This window comes from Lagopus muta, chromosome 1 (genome assembly GCF_023343835.1).
Source record: "Lagopus muta isolate bLagMut1 chromosome 1, bLagMut1 primary, whole genome shotgun sequence".
NCBI lineage: Eukaryota > Metazoa > Chordata > Aves > Galliformes > Phasianidae > Lagopus > Lagopus muta.
The window spans coordinates 84,095,270-84,109,633 of record NC_064433.1 but is presented as its reverse complement, the minus strand read 5'-3'; the positions used below and the strand labels follow the sequence as shown (position 1 = coordinate 84,109,633).

General features: G+C 40.3%; 1 protein-coding gene across 13 annotated transcripts in view; it reads right to left on the bottom strand.

Annotated features, from left to right (window-relative positions):
• The window catches only part of ST3GAL6 (ST3 beta-galactoside alpha-2,3-sialyltransferase 6), a 47,315-nt gene that overhangs the window by 11,331 nt on the left and 21,620 nt on the right, over positions 1-14,364 (bottom strand). For 12 of the 13 annotated variants that reach the window (XM_048944647.1, XM_048944567.1, XM_048944601.1 and 9 more), the window contains 4 exons: positions 13,572-13,649; positions 10,096-10,199; positions 8,767-8,830; positions 1,163-1,258 (listed from right to left, as the gene is read on the bottom strand). In XM_048944647.1, the coding sequence (XP_048800604.1) occupies positions 1,163-1,258; positions 8,767-8,830; positions 10,096-10,199; positions 13,572-13,649 (342 nt within the window). The remainder of the gene's footprint in view (positions 1-1,162; positions 1,259-8,766; positions 8,831-10,095; positions 10,200-13,571; positions 13,650-14,364) is intronic. The other variant, XM_048944584.1, reaches the window with a different exon arrangement.

Here is a 14,364-nt window from a genome sequence, read left to right as displayed (position 1 = left end):
CTTCACTATCTACATGGCAACAGCAATTATGACTGTATACCTGACACTCATTCATCTTTGTTTATAGCTTTTTCCCCCCTCCCCCCTTCAAAAAAATACCTGCACAGCTGCCACTGCTTTGAAATACAGCAGATTAGTAAAGCAGGAGGCAGGTGGGTAAAGTCTCTTTAGCTCTGAGGTGCCAAAGAGGCTGTGTTTAACTCTTTATCTTGTAGATTTTGCTTGGTGGCTGCATTGCATACTCTTTGGAGCGCACAGGCACAGTTTCTCTACACCCCATTCCTGCCAATACGACTGACTGCTCACAATAGGAGGTGTGCTGCTTGGGAGCAAATGTTTACAAAACAAGGCATGTAGACAAGGCAACACTTCAAAGTTTTAATCAGAACATGTTTTAAATACAGAACATAAACACCACTTTTTTGTTCATTCACAGTAAACAAATAGGTAATGTAATTCCAAAGCAGTTTTGGCTTTAGAAATAACTGCTTTGAAGTGTGTAACACTGGCATATATGGATTTCTATTCTAAGAAGAGTAGATGCATCTAAGGGGAGCTTTTGAATTGAAGAATTAAATCCAAATACTTGAAAATAAGGTAAAAATAATTAATGGATCTTCCTTGTATAACTGATAGCAAAGTAAGAAAAATGAGACTGAGACAATAGCAAAGCAGAAACTGAAATGGCAGCTCAGAAGTTTTACTGAAAGAGGACACACCATTTGACAGGACAGCTGCTGGCAGAAAGACTGTTTAGTTAGTTACTATCTTGGCTTCTGTTAGAAATTAGCCCAACAGTCTCTTTTCAGATTGTTTGGCATTTGAATTCCTCCCTTCTTGCCTGTTCCTCTCTAAGGCTTCCTTTGTTTCCCTGAACCAGACGCCTCTTCTTCAGACCCAGCATCCTCTGGTATACTTCCAGTATGAGACAGTGTGTTTGAGGAAAAGATACAAGCATCGGTATTATATTGTGGATGATGAGTGCCTTGAGGCGGACCTCAAAAGAAATCCACTCCAAGCAATGAATGTGCCAGCACAAAGGGGAAGACGAGCATGGTGTTGAAGGTAAGAGGCAGGGCTGGACTCTAACGCTACTGACTTACTATGTATTTAATATCTACATGTAGAAAAAAAAAAAAAATGAAAAATAAATACCATTTACCTTATTATCACATCATATGAGTCAATTTTCCCCCCTAACGTCTTATTTCGAAGTACTCCTCCATTACCGACCACAACACACCGTCGACAGGCAACACTGTGAAACAAACAGAACATTGATAGGCACCACACCTCATGTTTCAATACTGTGACGAATATATTCGCCTCACGAGCACGTAGCTGATGTGTTTCTCTATGCTGTGTCTTGGAATACTCCTTGTCTCCTACACAGGGGTCTCAGTCCTGTTTCATACACTAAATATTTCAGAGTACGGCTGCATTATTTCAGGGGCTGCAAACGTCATGTAGCGGCTGCTTCTCTATAAAACAGAATTTACACGCTCTTTTCTAATGGCTTATTGAACGCACAACCAGACTGTGATGCAGGCGCAGTTCAGTAAACCACCTCTCCCACAACACTTCAGATTTTTCTCCATCCTTTTGAATTCAATATATATTCACAGCTAGAAAGCATATGTAAAAATTACATAAACAGAGATGCTAAACTAATGAAATTGAAGTCTAACAATAAAATTTTCCAAGGAGTTGTCCCGTATCTTCTAATGGTATCTTCTGCTCTCTATTGCATATTTCAACGCTAGCAGAAGGTATACTTTGCTTGCAAAAGAAGAGTTGACAGGCTTGGTCTTGTTTCACTCAGGAAGACTTTACAGAATGCTTGCAGTCCTAAACATCAGATATCAATTCCTATGGCTCTTCAAACAAGAAAAAGGCTTTGTGACATTTCTTACTGACAAGGATCACGGTATAAAGCCATAAAGAATACTGTAACCTGTGTAAAATGCTCAGTATGGCACTTTATGCAGCCTCCACAGTCCAACTTACTTTTCTCAGATGAGGAAAGTACTACTGAACAGCAATGAAAACAGTCCCAGATCAGACTGACCCACGCTCAATGGACAGTGTAGTTCTCTACATTTCTTACAGAACTGTTAACACAGTTAAACTGCACTGCATACAAGCTAAGGAAAGTAAACTGGATGCAAAACCAATGCTGAAAACCTAAAGCTTATTAAAAATGTCAAAAGAAAATAAATGCCTACAGTTCAAATAGCCATACTTCAAAAGAAATGCTGACGTGGCAGGCTCTCACTTGCTGCTCCTAGGATAACACCCACAGAGGGAGTTGCCTGTATTTAATTAAATACATATATACACATACTACATGTATATTTTATATTTGATCAGGCTGTTAAATATCTCTGAATCACTACACACACATCCAATAAAATCCAGCATTGCTAAATACAGCTCTGAGAGCAGAGTGATACCAGAAAAAGCTGGCATATCTTTCTCTAGTTTCCTAAGCAGCTTAGGAGATGCCAAGCACTCACAAAAAAAAAAAAGATCTTCAGCTAATGCCACAACTTCACATGACTTGACATCTCCAAAAACCAAAGGTGTAGAACCTGTGCTACCCTCTTATCCTCACTATGCCTATTCCCTCTACCACCACAAAGTCATTCCCTTTACTCCAGGATTGCTTCACAGCTCATTCATTTTCAAAATATTTTTTTCAATATACTTATGTTATATCCTAAGAAAGCATGCAGATGAACTTGCAATGCATGTAGGTGAACTCCTGCAATGACTGCAGTAGGAGGAAGGGAGCAGAAGTTACCCTTATAGCTTTGTTACTTGCAACTACAGCACAGAGCTCAATGCAAGACCCTATGGCACAGAAGAAGCAGCAATAAAGAGAAATGGGAAGGGAAGAGGAAAACCTCACAGAACCCATAATCAAAGTGATTAAGGTGAAATGAGGGAAAGACGAAAAAAGCACATCTTGCTTTTCTGTCATTTACAGTATGTCTCAAAAACATTGCATTTCAGGAACCTGGGCTGCAGCTGGGTAACTGTAATGTACAAACCTCACAGGTTACAAACCTAAATAGGTGACTTCTATTATTCTGACCATGGCAAATAGACAAGAAGTTACCTGAAGCTGCACTGCTCGTTCTTTCCTCTGTAGCTGAATTTTAAATTATTCGTTAGATTAAGCACATTCCTACTTTTGGCCAAAGTAACAATTTAAGAAGCTTCATTGCTAATATCCATCCTATCTATAATACATACTTCCAAGATTTTGGATGACACCTATTGAAATAATGCCTTCCACTCTGGTGTAAAAGCAAGCAGCTCTTCAGTTTGCTTACTTTGCACTGTGCAGTTGTGATGTAGCATGGCATTCAGAGCAAGGAGGTAAAATAAAATGGGACTTCAGAGCTGGGTAAAGGCTCTCAGGTCAAATCCATTTGCCTCTTCTTACTGAGAGATGCAGACCACACCTTGTTAGGGGATTTTTAATAGCTGAAATACTACTCAGAGAAACAGACTGAAATGTGGCATTTGATAAAGCTTTCAGATCTCAGCACACTCAGTAACATAAATACTGAAAAAAATGTTATCAGCTGCCTATATGTAAGCATATAAATAATCAATCATGCATCCAGCAGTGGTAACATAAATTTCTGAAACTGATATCACAGTCACATGGTGACTTGTACACATCATTGTGGAGTCAGGGATAAACCCAAACAAACAAACAAAAAAAAAAAGCTCAGTGCCCAAGAAGTTAAAGGCAGCCAACTCAAACAGGAAGTTTGGCAAGAACATGTATTTCTGAATTATCTGCTCCTTTTAGCTGCCTTCTCTAAGTACTTGAGTGCCTCCAGTTCCTATGATAGGCCTATACACACAGCAGCAGAGTTCACCGATAAGCAAGTAACTGAATGGCTTACTCTACAGACTAGATGCACTTGATGCACACGTGTACATGTTAAGAGCAATGGAAACAGAGCATAACTGTATAGGAAACCTGTTATGAAACAGAGGTAAAAAGTACATAGCAAGCCTGGACTGTATTCAAAGATACTTGACTTAATCTGACTTCTAGTTATTGCAGATTACAGAAGTGAAGTACTGATTTTCAGCAAAGTGTTACTCCCAGATATTTTACCCTTCTCATTTCTTAAAGTTTTGCGTGTTTTCATTTTAAGAAAAAGAAAATAATGCTCATCTTTTCCCCATATTCACAAATCAATAAGAAGTAAACTTCAAAGTCCTTAGATAACATCTGACTTGCTATACAATTATACAAGAAGTAAAATGAACTGAAATATCTAGCGATCCAGATTACAAACACAAGCACAAATACTTAAGAGAAGGAAAAGGATTAACATCTCAAGTATAGCAATGGCTTGGTTGACTAAGGGATTACACGTAGGCGTTGGATATCTACATGGCGTATGCACAGATCCCGATACAAATGGCACAGTAATTGATCCCTAACACCAAAACACTAATGCCTAAAACAATCACTCAAGCCACTCTATTCACACTGTGTGAGCCTCTTCACTTAAAGGTCAGGCATGAATTTGCGTATTTTGTTTACAAGGTGAAGAAACATTTTCCTAGCCCCATAGAAGAAAAGTACTGTTCGGTGGCAACGAAGCCTTTAAAGTGCAAATAAAGATTCCATCCTCAGCTTTCCTGTTTTTCTGGAAAGAAAAAAAAACAAAAAACGATGACAACAAGAAATATTTTGACCTCAGCTGCTTTAGCATACACCCCCACTGGCCTATTGAGGAATGCAAATCATTTCCTTGGAGGTTGTTTGGAAAAAGGAGGATGCGGAGGTCACAGCTTGTTGACTCAGTATTGTGTAAGCGTATTTGTAAGAATTTACTGCTGATAACCTTGAGGAGTGATCATGGAGCACTTGCGAAAAAATGGGTGGAGCACATGTTGGGAAGGTGTTCTGTGGATATACTCTGAGCATGGAATACCCTTCTCTGGCAGGCTGAAGACAATGACACTCTTACTTTCTGAACAGCTTCGCAAAGGTAGACCTTTAAAGCAAGATTTTGAACTAAGATTTAAAAACTGCACTGTTCAGAAGAAAAATCCTTTTGTAGCAAACTGTGTGGCTTCACTATGTATGTACACGAGCTGTACTGATGTGCAACATCTGATGTTCGTATTAGCCCAATGCCTGTTAAAATACTTTACAGTAGGTTCCCCATCCCAAAAAAAGTTTACAGAAAAATATGGTTGCTATGCTGTCAAATGACAGCAATACAGAACTGCCTAATAATTCTATTGCTGGACAACATGGTTAGGAACAATTCCCAAAGTTTTTCCTTTTCAAAAGCCACTGTATATTGGATAAATGTATACTTCTTTTCCCCCCCAAGTAATTCATGCTATATCAGTGCTGCACACAAGAAATGATTAAGAACAAACACACTGAATGTTGTCATCGAACACTCAATACATCTACACCACTGCAGTTTTGCTTCAGTACCAACTCAGGTATATTACTATTAATAAAACGAATCACACTTCCCAGAAATTCAAAATATACCTCTGTTTCAAATGAAGAACCTACATTCAAAGTATCACAGGGCAGACGGTACAATTTAAGAGACGTCATGCTGTACTACAAGGTTTGTTACAGCCCAAATTATTAGTGCTCAACTTGTAATTTCAGTAGATTTCTAACACAACCTTTGGCACTGTCATTCAAGACTAGCCTCTCTCAGTCACCTCTATGCAGGTTTACCCAATTATCCTACTCATGTTAAAGCACAGGTGTTGAGTTAATGTTTTTGTAGGTTGTTTTTGCCCCACTCTTCTGAACTTGAAAGTAAATCCAAACATCCTAGAATTTGATACTTAACACAAAGGAAGAAAGGAGTACAGTAGGTGAAAAAAATGACAAGTGAGTATTAAAAACATGATAATCTTTGGGTTTGAACACCAATTACTTTTCATATTGCAATTAGGTTTAATTAAATTAAACTGGTCATTTGATTTGAAGCAACAATCTTCTGTTTGATCTTCTTGATTAAAAAAAAAAAAAAAAAGCACAGACAAAACCAAGTACAACCTATTTCAGCACTATTTGCAACCAACCATATTAAGTACTCTGCATGTTATCCCAGTATAAGGCAGTTTCTCAGGTTTCTCTCCCCCACTTCTCCCATAAATGAGAAGGGAAAACTGACTACAACAGACATGGAGAAGTCTGAGACCCAATGCATTCTTTGCTGTCAGTCAGGCAGTCATGCTTCTCACATCCTTGAATCTTTGGGTGGTGGCTGGAGGGAACAGAGTCCCTTTCTTTATAAGAGAAGCGCAAGGCCAAGACCACATCATGAGACTGAATGCGTACAAGCCTACGGGGCCAAGGACGCGCAATCCCAGGGTCCTAAAGGAACTGACTAATGCAGTTGCCAGGCAACGCTCTGTCATACTTTAACAGTCATGGCTGTCAGGTGAAGCTCCTGGTGGCTGTAAAAATGGAAACATCACTCATTCTTAAAAAAGGGAAAAAAGAAAACTCAAGTTTTCTCAATAGAAAACTCACCAACTACAGGCTGGTGAGCTTCAAGTCTGTGCCTGGGAAGATCATGGAGCAGATCTTCCTTGAAGCTGTGTTATGGCACGTAGGAGATGAGGCGATCCAAGACAGCCAGCACAGTTTCACCAATGGGAGACTGTCTGCCCAATCTGCTGACCTTCTATGATAGAGTGACAGCATCAGTGGATCAGAGAAGGACAATTGATATCATGAACCCAGACTTCTGCAAGACCCTTGACATGGTCTCACACTACATCCCTAAACTGGAGAGATATAGATTTGGACTTGTCAATAGATGAAGAATTGGTTGGATGGTCTTAGCAAGAGGGTTGTGGTCCGCAACTCTATGTCAGGTGGAAACCAGTGATGAGTGGTGTCCCCCAAGGGACCAGTACTCCTTAATATCTTTATCAGTGACACAGTGGGATGAAGCACACTCTCAGCAAGACTGTGAACAACACCAAGCTGAGTGGTGCAGTTGATCCAACAGAAGTAAAGGATGCCATCCAAATGGACCTGGTCAAACTTGAAACATGAGTCCATGTGAGTCTAATGAGATTGAAAGAGGCCAAGCACAAGATGTTGCACATGGGCTGGGGCAATCCCACCAGCTGCTATGTATACAGATGGAGAAGAATATATTGAGAGCAGTCCTAAGAGAAGGACTTGGGGTCCTGGTGAATGAAAAACTGGACCTGAGCCAGCAGCACACACTTGCAGCCCAGAAGAAGTCAGAGTATCTTGGGCTGCATCAAAAGAGAGGTGGACAGCATGAAGACAGAAGTGATTGTCTCCTTCTGCTCTACTCTCTCAAGGCCCTGTATTGAGTACAGTGTCCAGGCCTGGAGTCCCCAGCACAGGAAAAATGTGGAGATGTTGGAACAGGTCAAGAGTGGGGCCACAAAGATGATCAGAGTGCTGGAGCACCTGTCTTACTAGGACAAGCTGAGGGAGCTGAACTTGTTTAGCTTGGAGAAGGCTACAGGGAGACCTCATTGTGGCATCCCAGTATCTAAAAGGAGCTTGTAAGAAGGAGGGAGACTGACTTTTTACATGGTTTGATAGTGATAGGACAAGGGGGAACAGTTTTAAACTAAAACAGGAGAAATTTGTATTAGATGATAGTGGAAAATACTTCGTTTAGGGAATGGTATGGCACTGGAACAGACTACCCACAGAAGTTGCAGATGCCCCCTCCCTGGAGGTGTTCAAGGTCAAACTGTATGGGCTTCTGGTCAGCCCAATGCAGTGGCTAGCAACTCTGTCCACAGCAGGGAGGGGTTGGAAATAAATGATCTCTAAGGTCCCTTCCAACCCAGGTCATTCTATGATTTGCTTGACTGCATGTCTAAGAAATCATTTGCGTCACTTGGTAAACATATGATTTTAGTAGACTTGCCAACCCTATCACCCTACCTCAAAAAAAAAAAAAAAAAAGTAGCAAAAGAAAACATAAATATACACAAAAAAGACAACCTTAAAAAAAAAAAAAAAAAAAAGAACCAAACATAAAGAATCTTAGCAGAAGCGGCTTCTATCCAAGACTCAAACAAGACAATCTAACAAATGGAAAATGAGTTATCAAGGGCATGCTCCACTCTGTGCCAAATTCTGGTTACTCCCAAACTGCCAGGAAAGATCTTTCCTGGCTGCATACGACTCCTTTGGAAATACAATGAAGTCATTTATGGGAAAAGGAAGCTGAACATACATATGAGTAAGTGTTTGCACCAGGACAGCAGATGCAGTAACATGGGGATTTGGGTAAGATTTCTTGTTTAGAAACAGTCAATCTCCAGTCTTCTGAAAATATTTAAGTTATGCAAAGATAGTATAAGTAATCTACTTACACCAGTAATGACTTCAAAAGAGATCATATACAATTTTTAAGGGTGTAAGTTTCACTTTTCTTGAGTATAGAAGGACTAGAAAAAGTTCAAACTGGGTTCAGATAGCAAAATCCTAAAGCACTTAGGAAAAAAAATCCAGAATTTCAAGCTCCCTCATTGAAAATATTGTTTTTGAATGTTGGTACTATAATTGTTTAAAACTGAACTTATTTAAACCTTGGAATCAGTTACGTACAGGTTGGACAATCTGGTTAGATTCACACTGTACTGAACTCAAACAAATTCAGGATAACATCACTGACATTTTTCAGATAAATACCAAATATTGAAAATGCAAGGAACAAAACCAGTAGACAAAGAACATCTCACCTGCTGTCTTCGTTGGACAGTCCACAGTTTTGCAGTTTCGAAAGGGCTAAACGAAAAAATTGTTCTAGAAAGCAAATACAGAGAAAATTTTAAAATACTCAGTGCTTTGCAGTAAAAAAGTAAGTATGTCAACATGACTACAGCCTTTTCATGCACTTTTTTTATGCACTATTCAAAAGAACTCAAAACCTCTTCAAAAATTCAAGTTTATCAGAGCTGCTCTCTTGGAAGCTTTTCCTGACTCCACATTCCACTGCTGGAAGACAGCGTAGGATTTGCACTCAAAACCATTCCAGTTACGAGTAAGTAAGAGATTTCATGACCTTTTTTTTATTCCTGCCACCTTCAGCTGAAGCAGATGCAGCCTTGACCACTCAGCTAAGGACAGAAACTGTAGTACACATTTTGGGAGAAGATATCCAACCAGTCTGTGCTCACTAAGAAATACGGGCAGAAGCACCTCTCCAGCCCAACCCCATAGGCACATGCCTGCTGGACACTCACGTGCTTCTCACTGACAGAGTCTGAACAACTCTCAATCTCAAATGTATTTTCCCACATTGCTATTCCAGAGGAGCAAGAAAATGCACTATTCTTGTTACATTGATAGAGGGCAAAGCAATAGGCTTATGCCCAAATTTGCATGGGTGCAAATTTGAGTGCACTGATCAATGTTAAACTCTGAGGCTACTCGAGATTTACAGCCCGTTCCAAAAGGATACCTAATGCCTGGGTTCTCCAACCCCATCTACTCTATCTCAGCCAACACAGACGTAAGTAGGCAAATGCTGCATGGGTGCAGCAGCCACACAAATGGTGGAACTACCCTCTGCAGTCCCAGTGACACCCCTCAGTGGGAGAAGTCCTGTAAAAGGGAAACATTGCTGATGCATCTGCCCTAGCTGCCTCAAGTGGGAGAGCATCTATCTCAATTAGACCCTGGTGTTCAGCTTTGGTTTTGATTGAACCTTCACTCTCACTCAGCTGAAGTTTTCCCTAACAAAGCATTAGCTAATTATCTTCAGCATTTCAGCCCACCTACCAAGGAAAGGAAGTTGAATAAACTCCACCCTCCCTCACTCCCACCTTTCTGAAGCTTCTCTCACAAGAGGGAGAATTCTCTTCCCTGCAGCACTTCATTCGTTAAGAGACATAAGGTGTGAAGTCAGAGAAATGAAGCAAAAACATTAGGTGACATAGGTGTCCCAAAAGCACTAACATCAGTGAGAAGGAAATACCAGGCCCAGAGACTGAGATGGCCTTACCCGACATGTAGGTGTTTCCATTAAAAACAAAAACAGAAAACCCAGCTAGACAAGGAACACAAACCTGCTCTCTTTATTCCATAAGGTAGCTCGAACTTATCACTTCCATGGAACTCTGCTACTCTGATAAAATCATTGGCACACAGGAACGGGTATATTTTGTCAACACTAGTGAAGAGAAAATAGAACACAGGAAGTTTCAGAATGCCACATGATGTATTTGAATAAGCTAATAATGCCTGTAGTTGCTTTTAAAAATATTTTCTTCCCCTACTTGAAACAGGTATCATCAAATTTTAAACAAAAACTCACGATCACAGGGAAATAAAACAGATGACAGAAAAGGGGAAGATTTTATGATGAAAAATTCTCTAGGGAGTGAGATAAAAGGTCCTCTCTGCTAGTATAAATTATGTAAATTCATTAAAATTCTGTGCAGTGAAAGAGCTCACACCATGAAACAGCATATTTGATAGAAACTGTAACCCAGTAAAACAATTAGTTACTTCTGGGGTAAAAAGTAAATAATAATGCTGGGGAAGAAAAGCAATACGGACAGCAAGAAAAACATAAAAATTATTATTATATACAATGTTTAAAATAAGAAAGGACAGGACTTGAGGCAGGTCACTCCAAAAGTAATGCCTCCTAATAATTTCCATGGAAATTACAACAGATACAAGGAGCACAATAACAATATTTGATAGAAACAGTTCTCAGCAATAGAACAGTATTTTTCAGCAGTCAACACCATTAGCTACACATTTTCACCAGTGATGAACACGAGCCTGCATGCTGCAGGTGAAATCTCTACTTGTGGAGGTGACCACTGCTGCTGTCACCAGTGCTGAAATGCACCATCCATTGCCTTGCTGTGCTCAGTGGCAATCCACTGTTTGGTCTCCAGAAACGTTCATCAAGTGTCAGTGAAGGCCAATGGGAGACACTTTTCCCAGATAGAGGAATTCAATTCCATACCTTTGCTTCATCTGCACTCCCATGTCAGATAACATTCTATCAGACTGCCCCTCTGCAGCGATCTGTCACACGACAACAACATGTAAGGGAATATTGGTGGGAAGGTACTGCCATCATCTGCCTCTGACAGCGTGGGCCAACATAACAAAATAGGAGGCATTAATTTTAGAGCAGTTTCCATATTTTAACTTGAAAATATTATCTCAAATATGCTGGTTTCTTGAGGAGAAGTGCACCAGTTTCAAATAAAGGTCACTTTATGGCTGCATTGACATTATTAAGTAGTTGGGCGCAATAGGAGTAGACTCACACAGCAAAAAGGTATGAAGTTTCCATTTTGGTTTGGATTAACATTAGGAGAGTCCCACCTACAAAGGGTACGTTCCTGCAGCACACCTTGTGACACAGCACTGTCTGAAAGGAGACTATTCCATGCGTGCCACAATTGCTCTGCAATGGGAAGCACAGTGCATGGGAATCACAAGATTTCCCTCAAAAAACACATTGCTCCTGCAAACTGGAACAGGAAGGCATCAAGATGCATGCAAGATCAAGAAAAGGTCACTTCTTCAAAAGGCAATAGCCACAGCCAAGGGTTGTTTTACAGCAGGGAAGAGACTCTATTATTCTATCTGCCTAATATTGAGACAAATGAATGAATCAATCCAAATCCTGCCACATGCTACCATGCCCTCAGATTCACCTCATAGTTAAGTCAACTTCTGCTCATCAAACTAGCTGACTTTTCAATGATCCTGAATACTAGGTCTTAAAAATGTATTAAAATGTAAACACAAGTATGCAGCTACAGTGAGAAAAATGGAGTGCTGCCACAAGCAGCACATGACTTGCTACTCCATTAAGAATATTAACAGTTGTATACACACACCTTCCTCTAACAGTCTCATAAATCAAGTGTTTCATTCTTTAAGTTCCACATATTCAGAAGGTATGCAAGAATAAAAACAACAAAAACTACACATACCAAAAACTGGGCTATAGGTTAACCAAGCAGATCAGCTGATTTTGAGACATTATGCACTAAATGCCCATACTAAATTAATAACTTGCCTTGCTGTTCAAAAGCAGCTGGGAAGTTTAGCCATAATGAATAATTTACCTACTGCAAAGGGATTCTTAATTCTAGCTCTTCTAGCGCTGGTTCTTTTCCAACAATTTAGCCAGGTCAGACATCCCCTGAATACCCTCAGGCTACTACAAAGTGCACAGACCAGATCTTCAGCTCACAGAAGCTACTGCTGTAAAGGAGCTATGGAAATATCGAAGATACTCAGTTCTCACTCTGAACCTCCCTCCAGAAGTGAAGTATGCATTTCCAAGTCCTTCCCTGCCTCTCTGATCAGGAGCTGATCTACCCTGTTGTGCCTGTCACCAGGACAGCCTGGGAACGCGGTAGGCAAGGAACCTCAGTCAGTCTCTGAGCCAAGCAGCTAAGCAAGACCCACAGACTAAGGGATAACAAGCTTTGAGAAGGAGAAAGCTCATGATCCTTGAATGTTCTTTGATTCAGTGCTATTAAAGTACTATTTTCTTGTACACAAAAAGGAGAAAGAAAAAAAAAGGCATATTTTAAGAGCCCTTTGGCCAAAAGTTGATCTAAACATCTTCCCAAGCTTTTCTCGGGCCACACTCAATGCTTGCTCAGATAAAACGCAAAGTCAAAGCCAACAATATGCCTTGTCTGCTTCTGCTCCTGCAGCGCTTCTTTGATCTTTAAGACACACTTCTAATAATAAAAACTACCAGCATTTCCTCACAGATACCTTGGATGCACTTCTGAGATCAGACATCTCCATTGTTTTGGGTAGAAGCTCTACTTTTCAGTTGAATGCTTCTTACTCAAGGGAAGTTTCTTCTGTTATCTTAAAGCAAAGGACAGCTACATGCAATTCAGCAGCACCCCTCAGAGGAACAAAGCTGCGGACTACTCCAAGCTTCATGAAAACTGAATTCCACTAAAATTAAAAATCCACTAAAAGTTGGGGGGGGGGGAATCCTATTTCATTAAAGACTGAATGAATTTTTTGCACATTTCATACTCTTCTCTTTGGGGGGAAAAAAAAAAGGAAGAGACTTTCAAAACTTGTCTGGCTCCGGATTGCTAAAGAAGTGCTTAGCTATCAAAAAAACCCTTAGTTTTAATTCAAGGCTCTTAACAGCAAAATAGCTGAGTCTTAGTCTTGGATGCAAAGGTTTCTTCTATGAGAAAAACATGAGCAGGGAAGAAAAAATAAGGGCTTGTCTTTTGATCAAGGAAGTAGTTTCACTGTTACTAGCTGCAATACATGAAATGGTATTTATTTAAGCAGTATATACAGGAGCAAATTGAGTCATTTGTGCTGTATCACTCTGATGTTGAACGACGACAACCTAAACAATGTGGCACAGCCCAAAAAGAAAACAAAATAAATGAATACAAACTCAAGGATGTACTTACAAAAATCAAAATGTGAAACAGTCCAGAACACGTAAATTACAAATATTTCTACCTAAGTCAGTACCACCTTTCCATCTCTCCACTCCTTCTCACAGAGTACTCACTCCAGTAAAGATTCAAATGCTGGTTTCAGAAGACAAGTGTCCAGTGCGTTCCTTCTCTCCACAGCCGTAGGTGGCAGCCTACAAGAGAAGAATTTCAAAGACGTAACAAAAAGAGTAATAGATAGTGACAACAAGGTAGGGAAGCTTGGACAACCAAAACTAGCAAGCTGATTACCCAGTTAACACTGTGCAAATGGGAAAGCGTGGCCTTTGCTGGTATCACAAAGATGGGTCCTCCTGATTGTGATATGATTATTGTCACTAGTAAGGCTTTTATTGCACAGTGCTGCCCCAAGGGCCCACAGCCTCCTTTGACAGGTAGCACCTAAAGTAGCCATCATCAGAGGTTCTCAGGATCTCAGACCTACCTGGAGAGAAGCAGCACACCTCAGTTGAATCACCCCTGCAGCCTACAAGATAGCTGCACCAGCTATCCTCAGAGAGTCGGAACCTCAGAGGAGAGGGGAACCATGTAGGGTGCTTCAAGGAAAATTAAATTACATGAATATAAGTCATTCCCTCATAATGAGGCTAGAAAGCCAAGACTTATATTTCTAGACACGTTCCCAGCTCAGCGCTTTTGCTTCTTCAAGAACATGAAGCTCAGAAGGGAGGGTAAAGTTCAGTGAGAGCAAAGCATGCGTCTGGGTTGCATTAGGAACAGAAGGATGAAAACACCACATTAGAGCCACAAGTCATACAGACCATTAAGGTTAATTGCTTTCAGTAACCTCAAGTTGTCACATGAATACTGACACCGAGAAAGCATCCTGTGAAATGGATCAGCTGGTCA